The sequence below is a fragment of the Quercus robur genome, chromosome 6 (genome assembly GCF_932294415.1).
Source record: "Quercus robur chromosome 6, dhQueRobu3.1, whole genome shotgun sequence".
Lineage (NCBI taxonomy): Eukaryota > Viridiplantae > Streptophyta > Magnoliopsida > Fagales > Fagaceae > Quercus > Quercus robur.
Genome location: NC_065539.1, coordinates 26,250,753 through 26,271,431, shown reverse-complemented (window position 1 = coordinate 26,271,431; position 20,679 = coordinate 26,250,753). Strand labels below are relative to the sequence as shown.

Below are 20,679 nucleotides of genomic sequence, written 5' to 3'. Positions count from 1 at the left end.
ATTAATTAGAATAAAAAAATAAAATGAACTTATTTATTTAGTGTTACATGTTAATTGACCCTTTCTAATGTTCCTAATGATGGTGTTCAAAGTTCAAATCCACAACCCGTCGTCATAATTATCTTTTTTAAAAACAATTTATATATATTTTCTTTGTTTTTGAAATATCTAAAATATTTAAGAATAAATAATTCTAACTTCCAATGCTAACCCTAAGGTGAGGTGTAGTCTAGTGGTTGGTTCTTAAACTAACTATTTTCCTCTAAAGGGAGGATGTTTGATCTCTTGACTTACATTAGAAGTAATGGCACAATGGGTATCAAGAGTTCTGAATTTTACATTTCTCCTCGTTTAGGTAAAAAAAACTTTGCACAATTCATATAAAATTATAAACTCAAATTTTAGCAATATTTAACCAAAAGACTCTTCAACTTGTATTTGGATTTTGCTTGACCGACTTGGGCTTGGAAATTCTAGCCACATGGACCACTTCAACAACTGCAACACTAGTGCAAAGACCAACATAACAATAAATATTTGGCGAAAATCATAGTTTCGTTTCTACATTTTCAGACGATTCCCACTTTGGTCCCTAAATTTTATTTTGACCGCTTTTAGTCCCTATTTAGTATAACGTCATCCACTTTAGTCCTTTTCGTTAGTGCCCTAACGGCAAAGACCAAGGTAGCAGACGGAACTACTAAAATAATAATAATAAATTTTATTTTGACATTAAAAAATGCCACGTCAGCATCTAAATTAAAAAAAAAATTATTAATTTTAACTAAATAAAAAAAATTAAAAACAGAATTAAAAACCAAAAATCACATGAATTGAGATCTAAGTGTGTCTTGAACAAGAACACAAACCTAGAAATTAAAAAAAACACACACACACACTTAGATCTGAAATGCAAAGCCACCAAATCCATGACGTATTAGATCTAATAAATTAATTTTTTTAATTTAGATGCTGACATGGCATTTTTTAATGCCAAAATAAAATTTTTTATTATTATTTTAGTAGTTCCGTTTGCCACCTAGAACTTTGCTATTAAGGCACTGATGAAAATGACTAAAATGGATGGCATTTTTCTAAATAGGGACAAAAAGCGGTGAAAATAAAATCTATGGACCAAAGTGGGAATAGTCTGAAAAAGTAGGAACGAAAATATAGTTTTCGCCTAAATATTTTAGCCATATTGGTTCACAACTTAAATACTTTAGCCACTTGGATAATAAGAGCACCCAAAGTATTAGATAAAGAAAAGGCAAATGTAGATACCGTATTTTGTCCACCCTCGATTTGCATGCCAGACCTTGAAAATTCCAAAAATGTCAATTTTTCACTAGGGGACCGTGGGAACATCTAGATTGACATGATACAACCCGTGCAAGTATCGGAGCACCCAAAGTGCCATTTTAGGTCAAAGAGACCAAAATGCCACTAGTTAGCCTAGGGTTGGCCAAAGGTCAAAATTGGTCTGAACCACTACAAAAAAATATTTTTCAAGTTTTTACATCAAACCCGAGCTATTCGGAGATTTTCATCAACTTTGACCAAGTTTAACCCGAGGTTAACTCCTGAGGGCACCAAAAACTCTAATTTTGATCCAACTATCGGAATGGGTTGGAACTAGTGTCATTGCAAAGATTATTAAATTCCCTTTCCAACGACTATTCATAGGTCGAAATCGGAGTTAAAATGGTTGAGATATCTTGAAAACTGTGTTGGATGCGTAATCTCGCTTCTTAAGGCCATAACTAGTGATCCAGCCGTTGGAATTTTAGAGGCTATTTGGATGGCCTGTTTCCATAACTCAATTCTCAATTTCCATAACTCATAACTCAAAAATGATGGGACCCATAGCTCAATATCTGTTTGGCTGCACGATAACTCTGTGTTTCCATAACTTATAACTCAATGGCATTTTTGTAATTAAACACACATGATGGGACTCATTACATTGTATTGTCAACTCAACTCCTAACATTGTCTCCTTGTTCTCTTTCTTTCTTCTCCTAGGTTCGGTCTCCATTGTTCTTCCTTTTTTTTTTCCTTCTTCTTTCACTGGGTTCGAGTTTCTGGGTTTCTTTTTCTTTTTCTTTTTTTCTTCTTCTTCTTTCATTGGGTTCGGTCTTCAGTTCTTCCTTCTTCTTTTTTTCCTTCTTCTTTCACTGGGTTCGGGTTTCTGGGTTTCTTTCTTTTTTTCTTTTCTTTTTTGTTCTTCATCACAGAATTTTTTGGTCTGGAGCTGCACTCCATGACCGGGTAAGGATGGGTTTGGATTTGGATTTGGGGTTTCAAAATACCCACATGAATGGGTTTCAAAATACTCATTCTTTGAACACGGCGGTTGGGGTTTCGGCGTGGTGTCCCAGCCGAGACCGTGGACGAAGATCTTGCATCGGTTTTGTATCGGTTGATGGACGAAGACCGTGGACCGTGGATGAAGACCGTTGCCATATCGATTCTATATCAACTCGTCATCGTTGCCGGCTGAGGTGGAGGTGGAATTAGCTGTCTGATTGGCCGCATTTTGTTGTTGTTATTGTTGTTGTTGCTGTTGTTTTTGTTATTGTGGTTGAAGCTGGGTTTAGGTTTGGGTTTTGGGAGAGTAACAGGGGTGAAGGAGGGGAAATGAGAAAAGAGAAAATGGTGGGGCCCACAAAACAGTTTTGCTCTGACCAAGTGATAGGTATGGGACCCACAAACAGTGTGAAAAATATTGAGTGATGGTGCCAAACGGGTGTGGTATTTTAGAGTGATGAGTGATAAGTGATAAGTGATGAATGATGAGTGATGGAAATTGAGTGACAGAAATTGAGTGATGAAAAAAAATGATCCTAACAACCTCTCAATTTTTTAAGTTTTCCGAAAACTAGACATCCATAACTTTCCAGAGACACCAATATCAGCTTAATCGGAGTTCAGGAAGGCCTTCAAATGAGCAACCAAAGTCAGGATTGAAAAGCTGGAAAATGACAAAATAGTTGACATCAACCAAGCGACCCTTCAAGGGCCGCCGGGCACTTTTTTGCTTAAAAAAGGCCCAAAACGTCCTCATAATTGGCAAATCTTGATAGGGATGAATTTCGGGGTCTTGGGGTATCTTTTCTAGGCAATTTTATCTCTCTTTTTTCTACATTTCTCTCCTAAAAACACCTAAAAACCTTTGATCTTTTACTTTTCTACACATCAAGAGGTAGTGTTCTTGCTCTCATCTTCCTCTCCTTAGTCTTTGTACCTTGGATTTGATGTTTAGGGGTGTAGATGTAGTTTTTTTGCTACTATCTACACCCATTTAATTTTCTTGCTTGTTTATTGTTTTATCTTGCTTCCTAGCATGTCTCCTCGCTTTGATGATGCTAGTCTAACCTTCTTGGACTAGGATATGTCTAAATACCTTGTTTGTGCTTAGATCTACATGTTTAGGTGCTTTATGCCTTGTTTCCATGCTTTTTGCCATGCTTGTACTTAGATCTATGTGTTTATGTGCTCCTTGCCATGTTTATGTGTTTAGCTTTAGATGTTGGATGCTATGTCTAGTGTTTGGCTGTGTCTCTATGTCTCTTGTTATGTCTTTTTCTTGTGGTGTAGGCCTACATCCATACACCTAGGACTATAACAAATGGTTTGAATCATTTCTTTTATGCATGTATATGCTTGCTTGCTTTTATGTTTTTGATCCATGTTGTCTGACTAGAACTAGTCTCTTGCCGTGCTTTGGTCCCTCCGTAGGTTTGTGCTTGTTGGCCTTTGGGACCACTTGCTTGTTGGGTCACATCCGCCCTGTTGTAGCTAGTTTGGATGTAACCATTTGTGAGAATGTATCTCCGTAATGTTGGTTTGCTCGATGCATACCCTTTTCCACCCCATGCGAGGATCTACTTGCATTGCTTGTTCTGTGCCATCCCGTTTAGCTCTCTTTGTTTCTTTGCATCTTTGCACATTTGCCTATATGTTCATGCATGTGTCTTTATATGTGCTTGTTTGTGTCATTAAGCTTAGTTCCTACAATCTCATGCAGGTTCACACCTGTCCTTGATACACGAGACCCTAAGTCCCTTTTAGGAACTTTGCTTGATGGCACATGTATTATCCATACTCCAATCTCATTGACTTATGGACGCCAGATCCAAACCTACATTTTGTCCTCTAAGGACACCCCCTTTGTTTGATAACATGCTTGTTTGCCCTCATTTGGCTCTCTTTGTTAGCTTGTCCTTTCACATGCTTTCTTTCTAGTTGTTTCCTTGCATGTCTGTTGGTTTCGTGTTTCTTTTGTTATTGCATATGCACACTTGTAGTTAGGATGCTTGGAGCAAGGATATGCAAGTATGCCTGTTTGTGGATGATCATGCATTTTGTATGATGGACTCTCATGGTTAGGAAAGCGACCCTCTCGTAATCATGGATGCTCTTGACCTTTTAGTGTGGGTGTACGCAAAAGGCGACGACTGTAGGTGCATATTCACGCTACATTGTGGGCATGATCATCGCGGTGTGATTGTCTCAATCCAGTCAGCTCAATGATTTTGGTTTCGCTGTGTATGCAACACGCATCAACGCATTTAATGCTTTGGTGAGCTTTGGCTCGCCCCAATACGAACACACTGACGCATGCCATATACACAGGCACGAAACCTTGTCGATGCGCCATAGCGCACCAAACGCAAAACTCTGCCAAAATTTTCGCCGTGAAAATGGGGCACCTTCATTGCCATATCCTCACAGCAAAAGTTTGGTAAGAATAGCGTTTTGTGCGCTATGACGCACCCGAGGCGAAGCACTACCGGATTTCCGACACAAAAATAAGGCAAAATGCTGTCAGATTTTCATCGAGCAAATTTGGCAACGATTCCAAAATATACTAGTGAGTTGCCTTCTCTAGTAGCTCACCGTAGCTGAATGTTATAATAAAATTATATAAATTTAGTTGTCCACTGCGTGCCTCTTTCTTTTCTGTCAGATTTGCCTCTCTCTCTCTCTCTCTCTCTTCTCTATATCATGCTCTCCGTCGTCCTTCCCTTTCTTCTTCTTTTCCTTCTTTTGCTATGGCCGAAAGGTTTGAAATGTTGGATTTTGCGTTTGAAAGGTTGGGTTTTGGATTTGAAAGTTTGGATTTTGTGGTGGTTATTGGTTTGATTTTAACTTGTGGGCTGCGGTGGTTCAACAACTGTGGGTCTGGGTTGATTTTTTGGGTCTCGGTGATTTCAATTATGGCTAATGGGTCTCCGGTTGTGATGTGGGTTTGGGTTTGAAGGGTGGGTTTTGATTTGTACCATGTGTGGTGGCTATGGCTAGTTCGGTTATGGTGGGTGGTGGTTGTGTAGTGGGTGGGTTTCGTTTTTTCTAGGATGTGCGGTGGGTGATAGGTGGTGGCTATGGTGGCTGTGCAGTGGATAGGTGGTTGTGATGTGAGGGTTATGGTTTGTGGGTGGCAGTGGTGGTATGGTGGTGGTGGCTAGCGGTGACTAAGTGGTGAGTATTGAGTTTGCTGGTTGTTTTTGCTTTTGCTTGGGAGAAGAGAGACACAGAGAAAGAAAGAAAAAGATGCAGATTTTAATATAAAAGAATAAAAAAGAATTTTTTAATGAAGTGGTAAAAAAAATAAAACTTTTAATGATGGGTGTATTATAGAATGAGGTGTTAAAATATATAAAGTAGTTTTTTGAGTTGTTAGAAGCTAAAAAATTTGAAATCTTTGATGTGAATGCTTTAAATGATGCATTATTAAATCATAAGTACTAAAGATGTTTTCTTTTTTTATTTTATAATTTGATAGTTACATGTTTTATTTATTTACTTTTTAAATTCAAAACAACGTTAGAAACTTTGAATTTACATGGGATACAATTCAACAGAAACTTTAGGGAGTAGCATCAACTTTCAAGTTCTCCTCAAATTAGCAGTGACTATTTTTGCCTATACATCAAAGGTAAAATTCATGCACTTGAACATATTTTTCCTCATACATTGCATGTACCAATCAATGTAAAATAATAAAACTGCAAACTGAAAATTTCATTAATAAATTTTAATTAATGTTACTTAATGTTACCTAATATTCTCTAATCAAAATTAGCCCAAGCTATATATATATATATATATATATATATATATATATATATTGTTAACAAAAAAATCCAATAGTCTTTTAACAACGTTTAACCCACACTCTCTTTCGATCGAGAATAAGCATGAGTATGAGGAATTGTAATGATAATAAAAATTGTGCTTTGTTTTTCATGGGGTTGCTCATGATATCTACATTACTTGTGTTCCCATACTACATGCGGCCTGAGCAACCTATTGAACTATTATTATTGTTTTTAGCCATCCCTATCTCCATCTTCTTTTATTACCTCATTTTAGTTGTGTTTATATGGTGATCGATGCACTGACTAATGTGCAGTGCAATTATGCTTTCTTATTTTGAATTTAGCACATTATTGAAGAGACCTTATCTTATCAACTAGCTAGTAGTCCATGTACAAACAGCCCAAAATCCCTTTCATCTTCTTTGGAGCAAAAATTACTCAAATGTGTTTGGAATACAAGAACTTTTATTTTTATCTGGCACGTTGCTGTAAATAATTCAACTAGATGTGTACATTATATATATATATATATATATATATATATATATATATATATATATTCACATTTGAGGGTTGCTATTTAATGAGATTACATGCAAATAAGAGAGAGAGAGAGAGAGAGAGTCATTCATAGCCATATGCAAATTAATACCCACAAATTATTCTTAGTAAAGATGAAATGGGTAAACCAAACAACTAATCAAAAAAAAAAAAATATATATATATATATATATATCAATTGTGCATGAACATGCTGATTAAAGCATGTAAATCATTCATTTTAATCTAGATCCTAACCTAAACATGCATGTCTATACCCATTTATAAATATCAAATCATACTCACCACATTATTCATACAAACATGTATTATTTAAGCAAATAAGAACATGATAAGAAAGAAAATTGAGAAAGGAGGTAAAGATTATATACCTAAGAGCTTGATTGGGATGATGGGTATTTAATTGAGAATTTTCCAGTGTGTTTGGAAGAGTTATGTGATGATTTTCATGGTTTTTGGTTGATATTTTTGAGTGGGGAGTGGTGCTGGTTTTATAGATGAACAATAACTTCCTTGCCCACATAAACAGTGAGCATCTTAGTCCGTGCTCAAGGTTATGCTAAGCACGTGCTTTGGCCCCAATTTTTCCACTTTCTTACGCAAATTTATCCCAATTTTTTTACAATTTCAATGTACTAACTTTGTGCACTTAGTTGGAGGCCTTATCGAACTCTCATTTGTTCATTCTTGGTATCATTGGAAAGTTTGTGCTACATACTTTCTAAATGTTTTAACTATTCATAGTTTAATGTAGTGTGCAAAAAGTTATTCAATCCGGAAGTATGGTGGTTTACATAGGAAAATCTTCAAAGTTGATTTTTTTCATTCTTACGTGATCGATATCTAACAATCCAGAGAATCAAAGATGATCTTGAGATGCATATTTCCCAAGATGCATGTAGATAATCACTTGTAGTTTACAAAAGTAACAACTCTTTGTACCAATTTTTGTGAGTTATGATAAATTTGTATGGAAAGAAGGCCCAAAAACTGGTTTTAGCAATTTTGTTGTGAATTTCTCATAATTTTTCCTATCTTTGAAAACTTATGTTTTGACCTTTCTAAGCTCCATTTGGTTCAAGTGAGATGTCATTGGAAAGAAATAGCTCACCTTGTACCCAATGTTGTGAAAAGCACACTTAAAACTCTAAGCTCGAAGCCCAAGGTTTGAGCAGTTTGCACTTTGCTTCATTGTAGCAAAGCTAATTAAATAAAGTGCGTATCAGGAATTCTTTTTTTTTTTTTTTAATGCTTTTTGAAGAAGCAAAAAAGCATGCTTAGGTGCGCTGTTTTATTTTTTGCTAAAATGTATTTATAATTAAGGTTAACTTCTTGATGTCTATTATCTAAAGATATCTACTTTTAGCCTATTGTTTCAATTTTGCTAAGCTAGAAGCTAGGGAAAGCGATACTAAAATCAAACTTTTGTCCTGAAAATTCCACTTTGGTACTTTCATAAATTATTTTCCTAGGAGAAATTTTTGAGATTGAGCCTGCCAATTTCAAATTTATCAAGAAAAATTTCCAATGATACCTTATTCATGCTTGTGGACATTGTTGGAAAATTACTCCCTTTCTAAGGAAAACCTCCACAATTCCACATTTGGGTTGTTTCTTACCTTTTTATTATTTGAAGCACCACTTGGTTCTTTTTTTGTTTGGCAACGTGTGATGATGTGTGCATATTTGTGACACTAGCCGGGTGATGTGTGTGCAAGTGAGTCTTTTTACTTACTTATTTTTATGGAGTCACCACCAACCATTGGTTTATTCTTGATGTAATTGGTTACATGTTGTCTAATTCATTTTAATTACCTAACTAAAGGCCATCCTAAGCTAATTAAGGTATAACAAGTCTCGGGTCAAAGATTCTTCGACTTGAAAGCTTGATTATGTGTGGGGAAGGTCTTAGGCACTCCGCATCACATATCCAAAAGACATTGCCTTATTTTAATTTAATCTCCACAATTCACATTTTGAAAAATAATTTGAATACTTAAATTTTGTTTTCGAAGGAAGATTTTTGTACAATAATGTATATACGTGACACGCGTGAGTATAATATTTACCAAAAGAAAACATTGTGATATTATTTACAAAAGAATATGTACAAACAACAAGTGAAAAGAGTTTAAAGAAAATGTTGTAAATAGCAAGAATGGAAAGAACATAAGAACAAGAATATAAAAAGTCTTATTAAAAAAAATACATCTTGCGTAAATTAATTGAATATATATCCATAGTGTATATACTAAGAAAAGAAAGAACTTTAGTTGCTTGGATAGAAATCTAGGCTATCAAAGTTATAGAAATGGGGAAGGTGCATAGATACGATTTAGGAGGCTAATTAGGGCTGAAATATGGGCTGGCATTTTTAGAAAAGGAAAACTTTGGAACCTAGCCTAAGTTGGAAAATATGAAGGAAGTTTTTTGGGGTATAGTGGATGCTTTTCCAAATGGGAAAAGGGTGGATATTTAAAGGGGACTGAGGTGGGATTTAGGCTCATTCCCACCATGAGCAAGGTGCATGGTGGGGATGAATCCTAAATTCTATCTCATTCTTCCACAAGCTTCTAAAACATTCTACCCCTTTCTACGCCCCTTTTTTTCCTCTTCGAGACCTATTTTGAGCAGCTATTTAGAGGTCTTTTCGAAATCGCATTTCTTCATTCTTGATATATCTAGAAAGGTTTAGATGTATAATATCCAGTGGTTTTGGCCCTGTTCAATCTGGAGTAGCGGTCGTAGAGATATTTCACCCGGCAGAGAGGTGACGTAGTGTAGAAATTTACGAAGCTGATTTTTCGTCTATTTTGTGAGTGCAATATCTCTCAATTTAGATATGATATTTTCAAGTCATTTTTTCAATGATGTAGACAATTGATCATACTTCAAGAAATTTTAGACTTTTTTCATCAATTGTGGCCGAATTAGTTCATTTTAGACACCTTAAAAATCAGCTTTTGACCTGAAAAATAATGCTTTATGCATTTCTTTCCAACTTTGTGAACTTCCTTTATGGTCTTGCCAACCTTCGTTTTGGTCAAGTAAGATGTTGTTGGAAAGGTTGTGATGTCTGTTTTCTAAAGATTCTTTCTTTATTGTCCAAACTTTCCGATTTAGAATGTTGGAAGCCTCAGAAAATGGTGGAAAAAACCATGTTTTAATATAAAGTTCCCAATTTAATATATTTTGTAAATTCTTTTTATTCAAGTGAGGTTTTTTGGGCATCAAAGCATGTTAAATCAAAGTTCATCATGATACCTTTCAATGAGTCCTCACTCAAGCTACTTGGTGATCATTTGATTATAATTTAATCAAAATTAAATTACAATCACAAGTCACAAATATGGCCAAGGCTTTTTAATGACAGATTTTTTTTTTTTTGGTGGCGATATCTTATCTATTTTAACTCTGATCTGGCTTGTGAACTGTCATTTTGAAGGGAAATTCATGATTTTAGGATGAGCACAAATTCATCATAATCAGATGGTTGCACTTTTAGTCAAACTTTGACTGAGTCTTGTCTAGGGTTGGTCAAAATTAGTCAAAAATGGTACTTTTGGGAATTTAAACTCTTGGACCATCAAAATGATTTACCTAACATTCAATTGGAAAATAAAATTATCTCTTGTTATTTTTTCCATGTTAAGCCTTTTAAGATTTATTTATTTTAGCACGCAAATCGATGATGAACAAAATATAGTATCAACAACTCCAACCCAAGCTCATTTGATCTTCATTGAATTATGACTAAATTATGGTCTAGTTTTATGTCGCTCTCTCTTAAAAATGGCTAACTAGCAATGTTGAATTCAATTATATTTAATATGAGCTAGGATTTATCTCGATCGAATGGTCAGATTTTTTTGTCAACTCTCAATCAAACTTTGATTGATTGTGGTCAAACTTGGTCAAGCTTAGGAAAAGTATTCTGAGAGTTGTTTTGGTGTAATATGGTGTAATTCGGTAGTGGGATGAAACTTCTATTTTGTTTGATGGTTGGTCAACGTGATAAAAATTTGATCAACAATGAGAATTTTGGCTCTTAAATCATGAAATTGGTGTATCCAACATCTAGTCAAGACGAATTACTTTCAACCCTTGCGATTCCCTTGGCCTCTTATCTCTATTTCAATCTTATCTCTATGGCTCTTGCCTTTATTTCAAACTTATCTTTGTGGCTCTTGCTTCTATTTCAGTCTTATTTATATGTTCCAAACTCCAATGAAAAATAAGTATTAAATATATGTATATATATAGGTGTAAATGCACTTTTAATCCCTACATTTTGCATCTTTTTTTGGTTCCTACATATTCATTTCACCACTTTTAGTCCCTAAATCAATTAACGCGTTCCATTTTGGTCCTTACCGTTACTTACTTAACAGAAATTGCTGATGTGGCAAACGGAGTGTACTTTTGGCACATTAAATGCTGACGTGACCAATAAAATAATATTAAAAATGCCATATTAGCATAAAATAATGATTAAAAAAGACACATAAGCATCCACATCAACTTTTGATTTTGAAAATTAATTTATCTATTTTAACAAAATAAAAAATGAAAAACAAAACAAAATTAGAACCTAAAATACATGAATTTAGATCTGCCATCTTCTTCATCAAAAAAGACAGAAGAGCACAAACCCAAAAAAAAAAAAAAAAATCATGCAAACCCAGAAAATCAAACCTAAGAACACAAGAAAATCAAACCAGAAAAATCATAAATGAATATTGTACAAACAAAATCAATCCATTTATGTATATATACATAAACCAAATTATCCAAAACAAAATCAATTCACATATACAAATACAAACCCAGCTCAACCATACCAACACAAAGCAAAATTAAAATTAAAATAAGAACACAAACCCAGATTAAATATAAGAACACAAACTCAGATTTTCTAGGATTTTCTTACCCTTTCTTGTCAACCAAACACAAACACAAACTGATCTCCAACAAGAACACTAAAACATCTCAAACCTAGCAATCAATGATCAACAAACCCACCCCACAACCCACTCCAACAACACCCACCCTTCAACCCACCACCGGACCCAACAGACCACTGCTTCACAACCATCGACCACCACCACCGATTTTTGTTTCACAACTACCACCACACCGATCTCAGCCTCTCTCTAAACCTAGATCAAAACTATGGAAGGTTGTGGAAAGGGGAGGAAGCAAGGAGGGGTGAGCAAAAAGGGGAATCGGAGAGGGAGAGACATCGGTTTGAGGCAGAGAGACCCACTGAAAGAGAAAGACATTAATCTGAGCCACACAAAGAGAGAAAAGCACTGATCTGAGCGAGGAGCTTGAGGCATTTGGGTTTGGGTTTGGGTTTGAGCAAAATCAAGAGATAAAGAGAATGGGTCGGTTAGAGAAAGAAAAAAAAGCACCACAACCAGTTGTGGTGGCGGTGGTGGCGATGAGCAAAGAGATAGAGCTCGAAGCTTTTGGCCATGAACGTCTTTTGGAAGAGAGAGATCCCCGTTTTTTGGAAGCGAGAGAGGAAGTTTTGAGTTTTGGAAGAGAGAGGAAGCTTGGAGAATGTTTTAGAAGGGTTGGGGGAACCAGTTTTTGATAAGGAAGTTTTGGGTTGAAGTTTTTTCTGGGTTTGCGTTCATGTGATTGAATATTTTGGTTTTGTGTTCTTTCTTGTTCATGTTTAAGATGAGACCAAATTTGAATTCATGTGTATTTTAGGTTCTAATTTTTTTTTTCATTTTTTATTTTGTTAAAATAGATAAATTAATTTTCAAAATCAAAAGTTGATGTGAATGCTTATGTGTCTTTTTTAATCATTATTTTATACTGACGTGGCATTTTTAAATTTTATTTTATTGGCCACTTCAGCATTTAAAGTGCCAGCAGTGCACTCTGTTTGCTACATCAGCAATTTCTATTAAATGAGTAACGGTAAAGACCAAAATGGAACGCGTCAATTGATTTAGGGACTAAAAGTGGTGAAATGAAAATGTAAGGACCAAAATGGAAAAGATGTAAAATGTAAGGATTAAAAGTGTATTTACGCCATATATATATATATATATATATATATATTTTTTTTTTTTTTTTTTTCAATCACGGGTATTGATTTCTATAAATTAAGAATAAGTTTGGAAAGTCATTAATATTTTGTGAATAAAAAAGAAATAGCAATCCAAAACATCTATGCATGACTTGTTTGGCCTCAATTGTTTTGTGATACAACGTACATGTTCCGAATCCAAAGGAAATTTGAATTAGCATGATGACGGCCGTCTCAATGTGGAAAATGGAAAATTATTAGGTACTCCCGAAGTACCATAAATACGTACTTCCCCCTCTCACATGAATGGTAGGTCTCACCATGAATTTCATTAGCACCATGAATTTAATTAGTGGAACTCACCATTCATGTGAGAGGAGGGAGTACACATTTATGATACTCCGGGAGTACACAATAATTTCCCGTGGAAAATTACTAAACTATGAATGCTAAACCCGTTGTGACCCCTGCCATGCAAACTATAAATATATATACACGCCCAATGATCGATCGCCCAAGTTTTAAGTGTGTGATCGATCCCTCAGGCAGGCATATATTTTATACGTTGAGAGAGATCTCCCATTTTCTTGTTAACGTCATTATTAAGATGGAAGAGTGTGGGTGTGGTGCTATTTAAGTCAGCTGCAACAAAATTTGCAATATTTGGAGGAATAGTCTACATCCAAACTAAAAGAGGAAAATGAGACCTCGTTCTCTTGGCTAAGACATTTGCAATAACATTATCTCGCGTAACAGCATGAGAGAAGGAAAAAGTATCTTGAATAAAGAGCAAGACTTAGGTATAGCACTTAGGTGTTGTTTCTTAGGTTCCCTTTTTAAGATTCTGTTATGTAGATTTTTTCTCATGAGATAGAAATATATTTTTAGTTAAATAGCCACATGGTTAAATCTTAAGAGGGGAACTTAAGGAATAACACCTAAGGTACTGTACCTAAGTTTTGTCCTTGAATAAAATTATCAAAATCTGTAGAAAACATGTAACCATGTTGCAAGAAGTTTATGATGCTACCTTGTTTGGGATGATATGTTATGCCATGATTAGATGCATGCTAGGATGATGTGACATGTACGCTAGATGTGTGTTAGGGTTTATGATGTGAGATAGGAGCATGTTAGGGTTTGTGATTTAATGAGATGCCTTGATGACATGACATGTATGCTAGATGTTAGGGTATGCCATGATAGATGAATTCTAGGCTTTAGTTGCCAAGCATGATAGATGTATGGTTAGGGATGATTGATGTCATGTTGTGTGCTTAGATGTATGCTACTATGTGTGTAATATAGATGCAATATTGGGTGTACCCTTAATAGGATTAAAACATAAGACACAATGAGAGGAAGCCAACCTTAAGGTTGAGCAATTTTGGGTGCCTAATACCTTCCCAAGACTATACCATAACTCTGAACCCATATCTCTGGTAGTAAGATTAGTAATCCTTCCTCGAAAGGACGCTATGGTTCCTAGACCATTGCAAAAACTAGATGGCGACTCCACATTCCGTTGTGTCCACAGTCGCCGCCTGTGGATGAAGGCAATTTGCCAAACCACGAAAATTTTAGTGTTCTTTGTGTGTGCTTGTTATTTATTTTATTGCTTTTACTGTTATTAATTTGAGTCATGGGGTGTTATTTGCATAACAAGTGGTATCAAAGCAAGTTTATGATTCAATCTTTTGGGTACAGTAAAGATGTCAAGCACAAATTATGACGAAGAGAAGTTTTGTGGTAAGGGAAATTTTTCTCTTAGGCTAATGCGGATAAAGGATCTCTTATGCAACAAGGAGTTCATAAGGCCTTGTTTGGAAAGGGCAAGAAACTTGAAAAGATGAAGGATGAAGAATTGGTAGAAACAGATGAGAATGCAGCTAGTGCAATTCATCTTAACCTAGGTGATGGGGTTATTCACATCATCCTAGAAGCAAAGATAACAAAGTAAATTTGGAATAAATTAGAAGGTCTTTATATAAGAAAGAATCTGACAAAAAGTTGTAAGTGAAGACGCAACTTTATAGTTTTCATATGAACAAAGATTCAGATCTGTTGGAGTATCACAACACGTTTAACATGTTCAAAACCCAGTTGTCAAGTTTTGGGGTAAATTATGAGGACGAAGATAAATCGTTACTCTTATTAGCATTGCTCCCTACAAATTTTCATCATCTAGTGACTACGTTGATGTATGGGAATGAGACTAGGAGATGACTAGTGCTCTCGTCACACATAAAGATGAATAAAGATGGTATTGGTTCTTAGGATGATGGACTTATTGTAAATCAGAATTAAGCAATCGCAATAGAAGCAAGTCAAGAGAAAGGAACTCCAATAGGAACAGATCCCGATCTAGACCACGTGCAGAAAAAGATGTAGAGTGCTATTATTGTCACAAAAAAGGGCACTACAAAAACTGATGTAAAGATTTGAAAGAGCATCTAGAGGAGAAGAAGAATGGAAAGAAGTCCTTAGAATGAGCTAGTGTTGTTGAAGAAAAATCAAATGATAGTGAAGTTGGTGCAAATCTACTTCCAGTTTTATCAGGTAGCAATGTTCAACACTGATGACATTATGGCATATGTGACTTGGCCATATTGGTGAACGTGGTATGTTGGAGTTGCACAAGAGAAATTCATTTAAAGGAGTGAAGACATGCAAGCTAGGCTACTGCAAGCATTGTGTCTATAGGAAGCAACATCGAGTTAGTATTAAGATACACTCTCATACAAGTAAGGTGTTCTTGACTACTTTTATTTAGATGTTTGGGGTTCAGTTTCAGTTTCTTCTCATAGAGGTGTTCAATAGTTTGTCAATTTAATCGATGACTACTCTAGGAAGGCATGGATTTATTCTAAGAAGCATAAGTCTAATGTGTTTGACATATTTTAAAAGTGGAAAGCACGAATTGAAGATCAAACTAGCAGGAAAATAAAATACTTTAGAATTAATAGATAATGGGCTAGACTATAGATTTTAAGAATTCTTCAAATTCTATGAATCATAAGCTATTACTCACCACTTCACAGTCAAAGGAACTCCACAGCAAAATAGGGTTACAAAGAGAATGAACAAAACCTTGGCAAAAAGAACTAGATGCATGAGATTGAATGTAAGGTTGCCTAAGGTGTTCAAGGAAGAGATTGTTAACACAGCAAGCTTCATGATCAATAGAAATCCATCATCAAACATTGATTTCAAGATTCAAGAAGAGGTTTGGTCAAGTAGGCTAGTTGATTACTCAAGTCAAAAAATCTTTGGTTGACTAGCTTATGTGCATGTGCAAAGTGGAGAACATTCTAAAATGGATTCAAAGTCAAGAAAAATGCATATTTATTGGTTTTGGAAAAGATGTTAAAGGCTATAGATTTTAGGATCCAATCTTAAAGAAGACAGTGAATAGTTGAGGTGGAGTCTGACGAGAATAGTTCTCCTAGTGATAAGAGTGTTGATGAGATTTATTCACAACAACAACAATAAAAAGAGCCTTATTCAATTACTAGAGGTAGCGATAAGTGGGTTCACAAAGCACCATAGAGCTAGATATGGCTTTGAAGATATGATTAGCTTTACTCTCGTAATCAGCAGTGAAGATCCATTGTCTTATAGGGATGCTACAAACAAAAAGACAATGAAAAACGAGACACTACAGGAAAATAAGACTTGGGAATTAGTAAAATTGCCTAAATGAAAAATGGCTATTGACTACAAGTGGGTATACCGCAAGAAAGAAGCATTGTCAGAAAAATAAGGTGAAAAATCCAAGGCGCAGTTAGTTGCTAAGGGTTACTTACAGAGAAAGGGAATTGATTATAATGAGAATGTCTCCGATATGTTGATGAAGCTAGTTCCAACAGACAAGTTCAAGCATTGCTTGGACTTGGTTGGCGTTTGCAGCTTGTGATAACCCTTAAGGGATAAAGAAGAGGTGATAGAGGAGTTTTGATCATGTAGCTCGATTAATTCAAGCTAAGGTGAAGATTTGTTGACATAGGCCCTTGTGGCATGAATTTCCAAGCCCAAGTCAAACAAACAAAATCCAAATACAAGTTGAAATAGCTTTCCCCATTGACTATTAGTGTGCTACCCTATTAATATGTGTGCGTGTGTGTGTTTTTAGTAAGCATGGTGCTAGAGAGAAATTGTTGCGCAAGAGATGTGTGCAAAAAGAATAGAGGCATCGACATACTCTCTGTCTTTCAAGTCTTGCGAGAGACTGTTAGGGTATAATCGGGGTTTGGGTTTCTTGAGAGTGTTTTTATGTCACTGTTGTACCATTCTATTTTTATAGTGAAATTTCGCTCTGTCACTACCTGTAGTATGGCAAACCATGTAAATTTGGTGTTCTTTGTGTATACTTGTTATTTTTTTCTATCGCTTTTGTTACTATTGATTTGAGTCTTGGGGTGATATTCGCACGACAATAGTGCATACTTTTGTATCTTCACCTTACTCTTACTCTTCTTTGCCTATAACACATATATATACTAAAAGAATTGATATATATCTTGAACTTCCCTTATATCAATTATCATTTCAACGATTGACTTCTCCCATAATGATATCTATGCTACATAGTTTGGTCATAGTATCGTTCACCTTATTACCAAATATTGCACCACAAATATCACACTTTGAAAATCAGAATTTCGTTTGTAGCATACCCCAGTTTTTAGATTAAGCTACATGGTAGATAGTAAATTTAATTAGCTCTCTATGGCTTTACACACACATATTTAGCCGACGGTTCAAACAATTAACATTGACATACTAACCAGAACCATGAATTAAATCAGATCACAAGAAAGTTCTCAAATGATGAAAATTAATCTATGACGCAAATAAAAGAGTAAATGTTGGCATAGGATAGGAGACAAAGGTGGAATGTTGACATGCTTCAAGTTCAAACCATTGAACGAACCACAAATTCTGATATATAATTAATAAAAATCAAGAAAGAAAACTCAAAATCACTAATTGCAAACTAAAGCAGCCATTGAATGAACTAAAAATTCTAATTAAAATCCAACTCATGCGTGTGTCAAATTCACATCTTGTATGAGTATTAATCAAAGTATTTGCCCTTTATAAAATCATTGTTCAATTAATTGAATTAAAAGCCAATTATATCCATGGAGTATCCAATTCTTAATTTCTGATATGATAATTACAATGTAATGGGTAAAAAGCCGTTCGAAGACGAAGAGTGTGCGCGCCGTAGTGCTGGTGCAGCAGAGGAAGAGCCGCATTTCAAAAAGCAAATTAGCAAAGCTTGGCAGCTTGTTACACAGTACACATATGCAGCCATCAACGTGGCACTTGCCAAATTTACGTAGTGACCTTACGAGTGCTGAATTGTCAATTCCTCCCATTCACAAATATTACGTTACGTAACCACAAAACAAACAAAACAAAACAAAACCCGAGGTGATAAGAAATTAAAGAAATCCCCAAAACACAGACAATTCCAAGTACAAAACCGGGAAAACAGATTCCCGGCCCCCACTCCAAAAAGCAAAGCCAGAAAATGGAATCCCATTCCCATCATCTTAGATGAGATTAGAAGAGTGTCATCGTCGTTTTCTTCTGTGTTTCAAGTACGCGACACGCCGTTCGTGTTGCATGCCCCTTTACCTTTATGATTGAATTACGTGTCCAAATTTCCATTCTCTCATTTATATTTTATATTTTATATTTATATATATATATAGAGTCTATCCAAACCAAACCCTCTTCATTTCCATCCTCATCCTCATCCTCAACCAAACCAACAAATTTGAAGTTCAAACTATTATGGCGATAATAAGATCACAAACAGTGACATGGGCAACAATAACGCTAACCCTTTTGATCTCTCTTCAGCTGTGTGTGTGTTATAGAGGAAAGGTGGGAGCAAAGACAGAAATAAGCGACGTGAAGACAAACGAGGAGGTGCAAGAACTAGGGAGGTTCTCAGTGGAAGAGTACAACAGGAGCTTAAGAAGGCAAAGACGACAGAGGCAGTACAAGATGATGAGTATTGGCGATAATATTGGAGGAGAGCTAAGGTTCATGGAGGTGGTAGAGGCACAGACGCAAGTAGTGTCCGGGTTGAAGTACTACCTCACAATCTCAGCCACGCAAAATGGGGTTTCGAAGATGTTTGAGTCTGAGGTTGTGGTTAAGCCCTGGGTTCGATCTAAGGATCCGGAGTTGCTTAACTTTGGGCCTTCCTACTATACTACTCAATATTTAAGCAGTTGTTGCAATTAATTAATTAGCATTATTTAGTGTTCTAATATTAAGGTTTATAGCTAGGTGCCTGCCTGATGCATGCGTGGAGGTTTTTTTTATTATGGGAGGTGCTGTTGTTTTAATTATCTAAGTTTTTTTTTTTTTTTTTAATATTAACCTTTTCCTTACATGTGTTGGGAATATGTCGTAGACGTGTGTAATATAGCATTGCACATGTAATGTAATCAATAAATTAGTGACATAATAAATGAGAGGTTTAATTAAAGTAGTGGTTATCTTTATTCAAAAAATTAAATTAAATTAAGAAAAAGTAGTGGCTATCTTCTTCTTTTATATATATATATATATATATATATATATATATATAGAGGTTGGGTTCAAGTTACGCTTAGTGCAACTATAAGCAATGTTACTCCGCCCAATAACTTGTTATAGACTTCATATTTTGAAAATTCCACAGTTGAATTACATGTTCTATATGTTTTTAACAATCATGTCAATTGGATGTTATTTACCATTTGATCTATAAACTCATTTTTTATGTATTATTTTAAACTACAAAAATTTGAATTTAAAAAATTGTTTGATGACATGGCTATTAATTTTTGATCAATTTGAAATTTTGCAAATATGGAGAATATACGAAAGATAATGTAATCTAACGGTATATTTTTAAAAATTTGCATCAAATTAAAAAATATTGAGTTTTATAACATTGCTTAGAGTTACCCAGGTGTAACTTGAACCCAGCTATATATATATATATATATATATAAAGTGGTTATCTTACATATAAATTATTAAGAGATCAATGTGAGATGGTGAAAGTGTGGGTTTAAGATTTTAATTTTAATTTGCTGTGTTCATGACATTCAAAATTTAAATCCTCCAAATTATCAAAAAGATTTGTCAGTAAAATGTCTTGTACTCAATTCGTTGGTACCTTTTGATATTTACAAAACATCAAGAATCTCCTTCCTCTCTCTGTTGTAACTATAATTGAATTATCAAAAGATTGAATTTGTTAAGATGGAAATTCAGACGCATGCTTTGGTCGAATCTGATCCCACGCCTTACTTTTTGGTAGACGAAAAGCATACTTCTTCTTGTCATTTACAATGAACCGATCAAAAAATTAAAAGTATGCAGTAAACGGTAAAAAATGGGTCTAGAATCTAGGCTCTTTCAAGAGGTAGAGGAATATGAAGATGAAGAAGAAGAGAGAGAAATCTCTTATAAAAAAGAGTAGTGGAAACAGTGTTTTCCTTCCATGAATTTTTATGGGATGGCAGGATTTTTTGAAAAGGGAATAGAATGATATGAATGATTTGAAGATTCCTAAAAATCATACTGTAGATGAATGGTGGTCTTAACCTCAAGCTTTGTTTTGGGAAAATTGCTCGGAAAAATGGAAAAGGTTGAGAGAAATTTTTTTTTTAATTTTTCACCATGCATGTTTTGTTAGTGCATTGGCATCCGAGTGCTTAAAACTCCCAAATTTTTATTTTAGCCCCTATAACAACAAAAAACCAAGCAACAACTAAGTTGCTAGTCTTAAAAATATTTATACATCTGCTACAATAGAGTCCTATATAACAATTACTGTAGCAATTTATATCTCTTTTAATTCGCTTTTATTCTCTCTCTCTCTCTCTCTCTCTCTCTCTCTCTTTGTCTATCTAATCTCCATGTTGGTGGTTGGGCCATCTCATTTTACTCTCT

General features: G+C 35.1%; 1 protein-coding gene across 1 annotated transcript; it reads left to right on the top strand.

The window, feature by feature from the left end:
- The first annotated feature begins 18,194 nt into the window (after positions 1–18,194).
- On the top strand, positions 18,195–19,225 carry LOC126733398 (cysteine proteinase inhibitor B). The gene has a single exon (XM_050436699.1). The coding sequence runs from the start codon at positions 18,517–18,519 to the stop codon at positions 18,973–18,975; it is 459 nt and encodes a 152-aa protein (XP_050292656.1). The 5' UTR covers positions 18,195–18,516; the 3' UTR covers positions 18,976–19,225.
- The last annotated feature ends 1,454 nt before the right edge of the window (positions 19,226–20,679 follow it).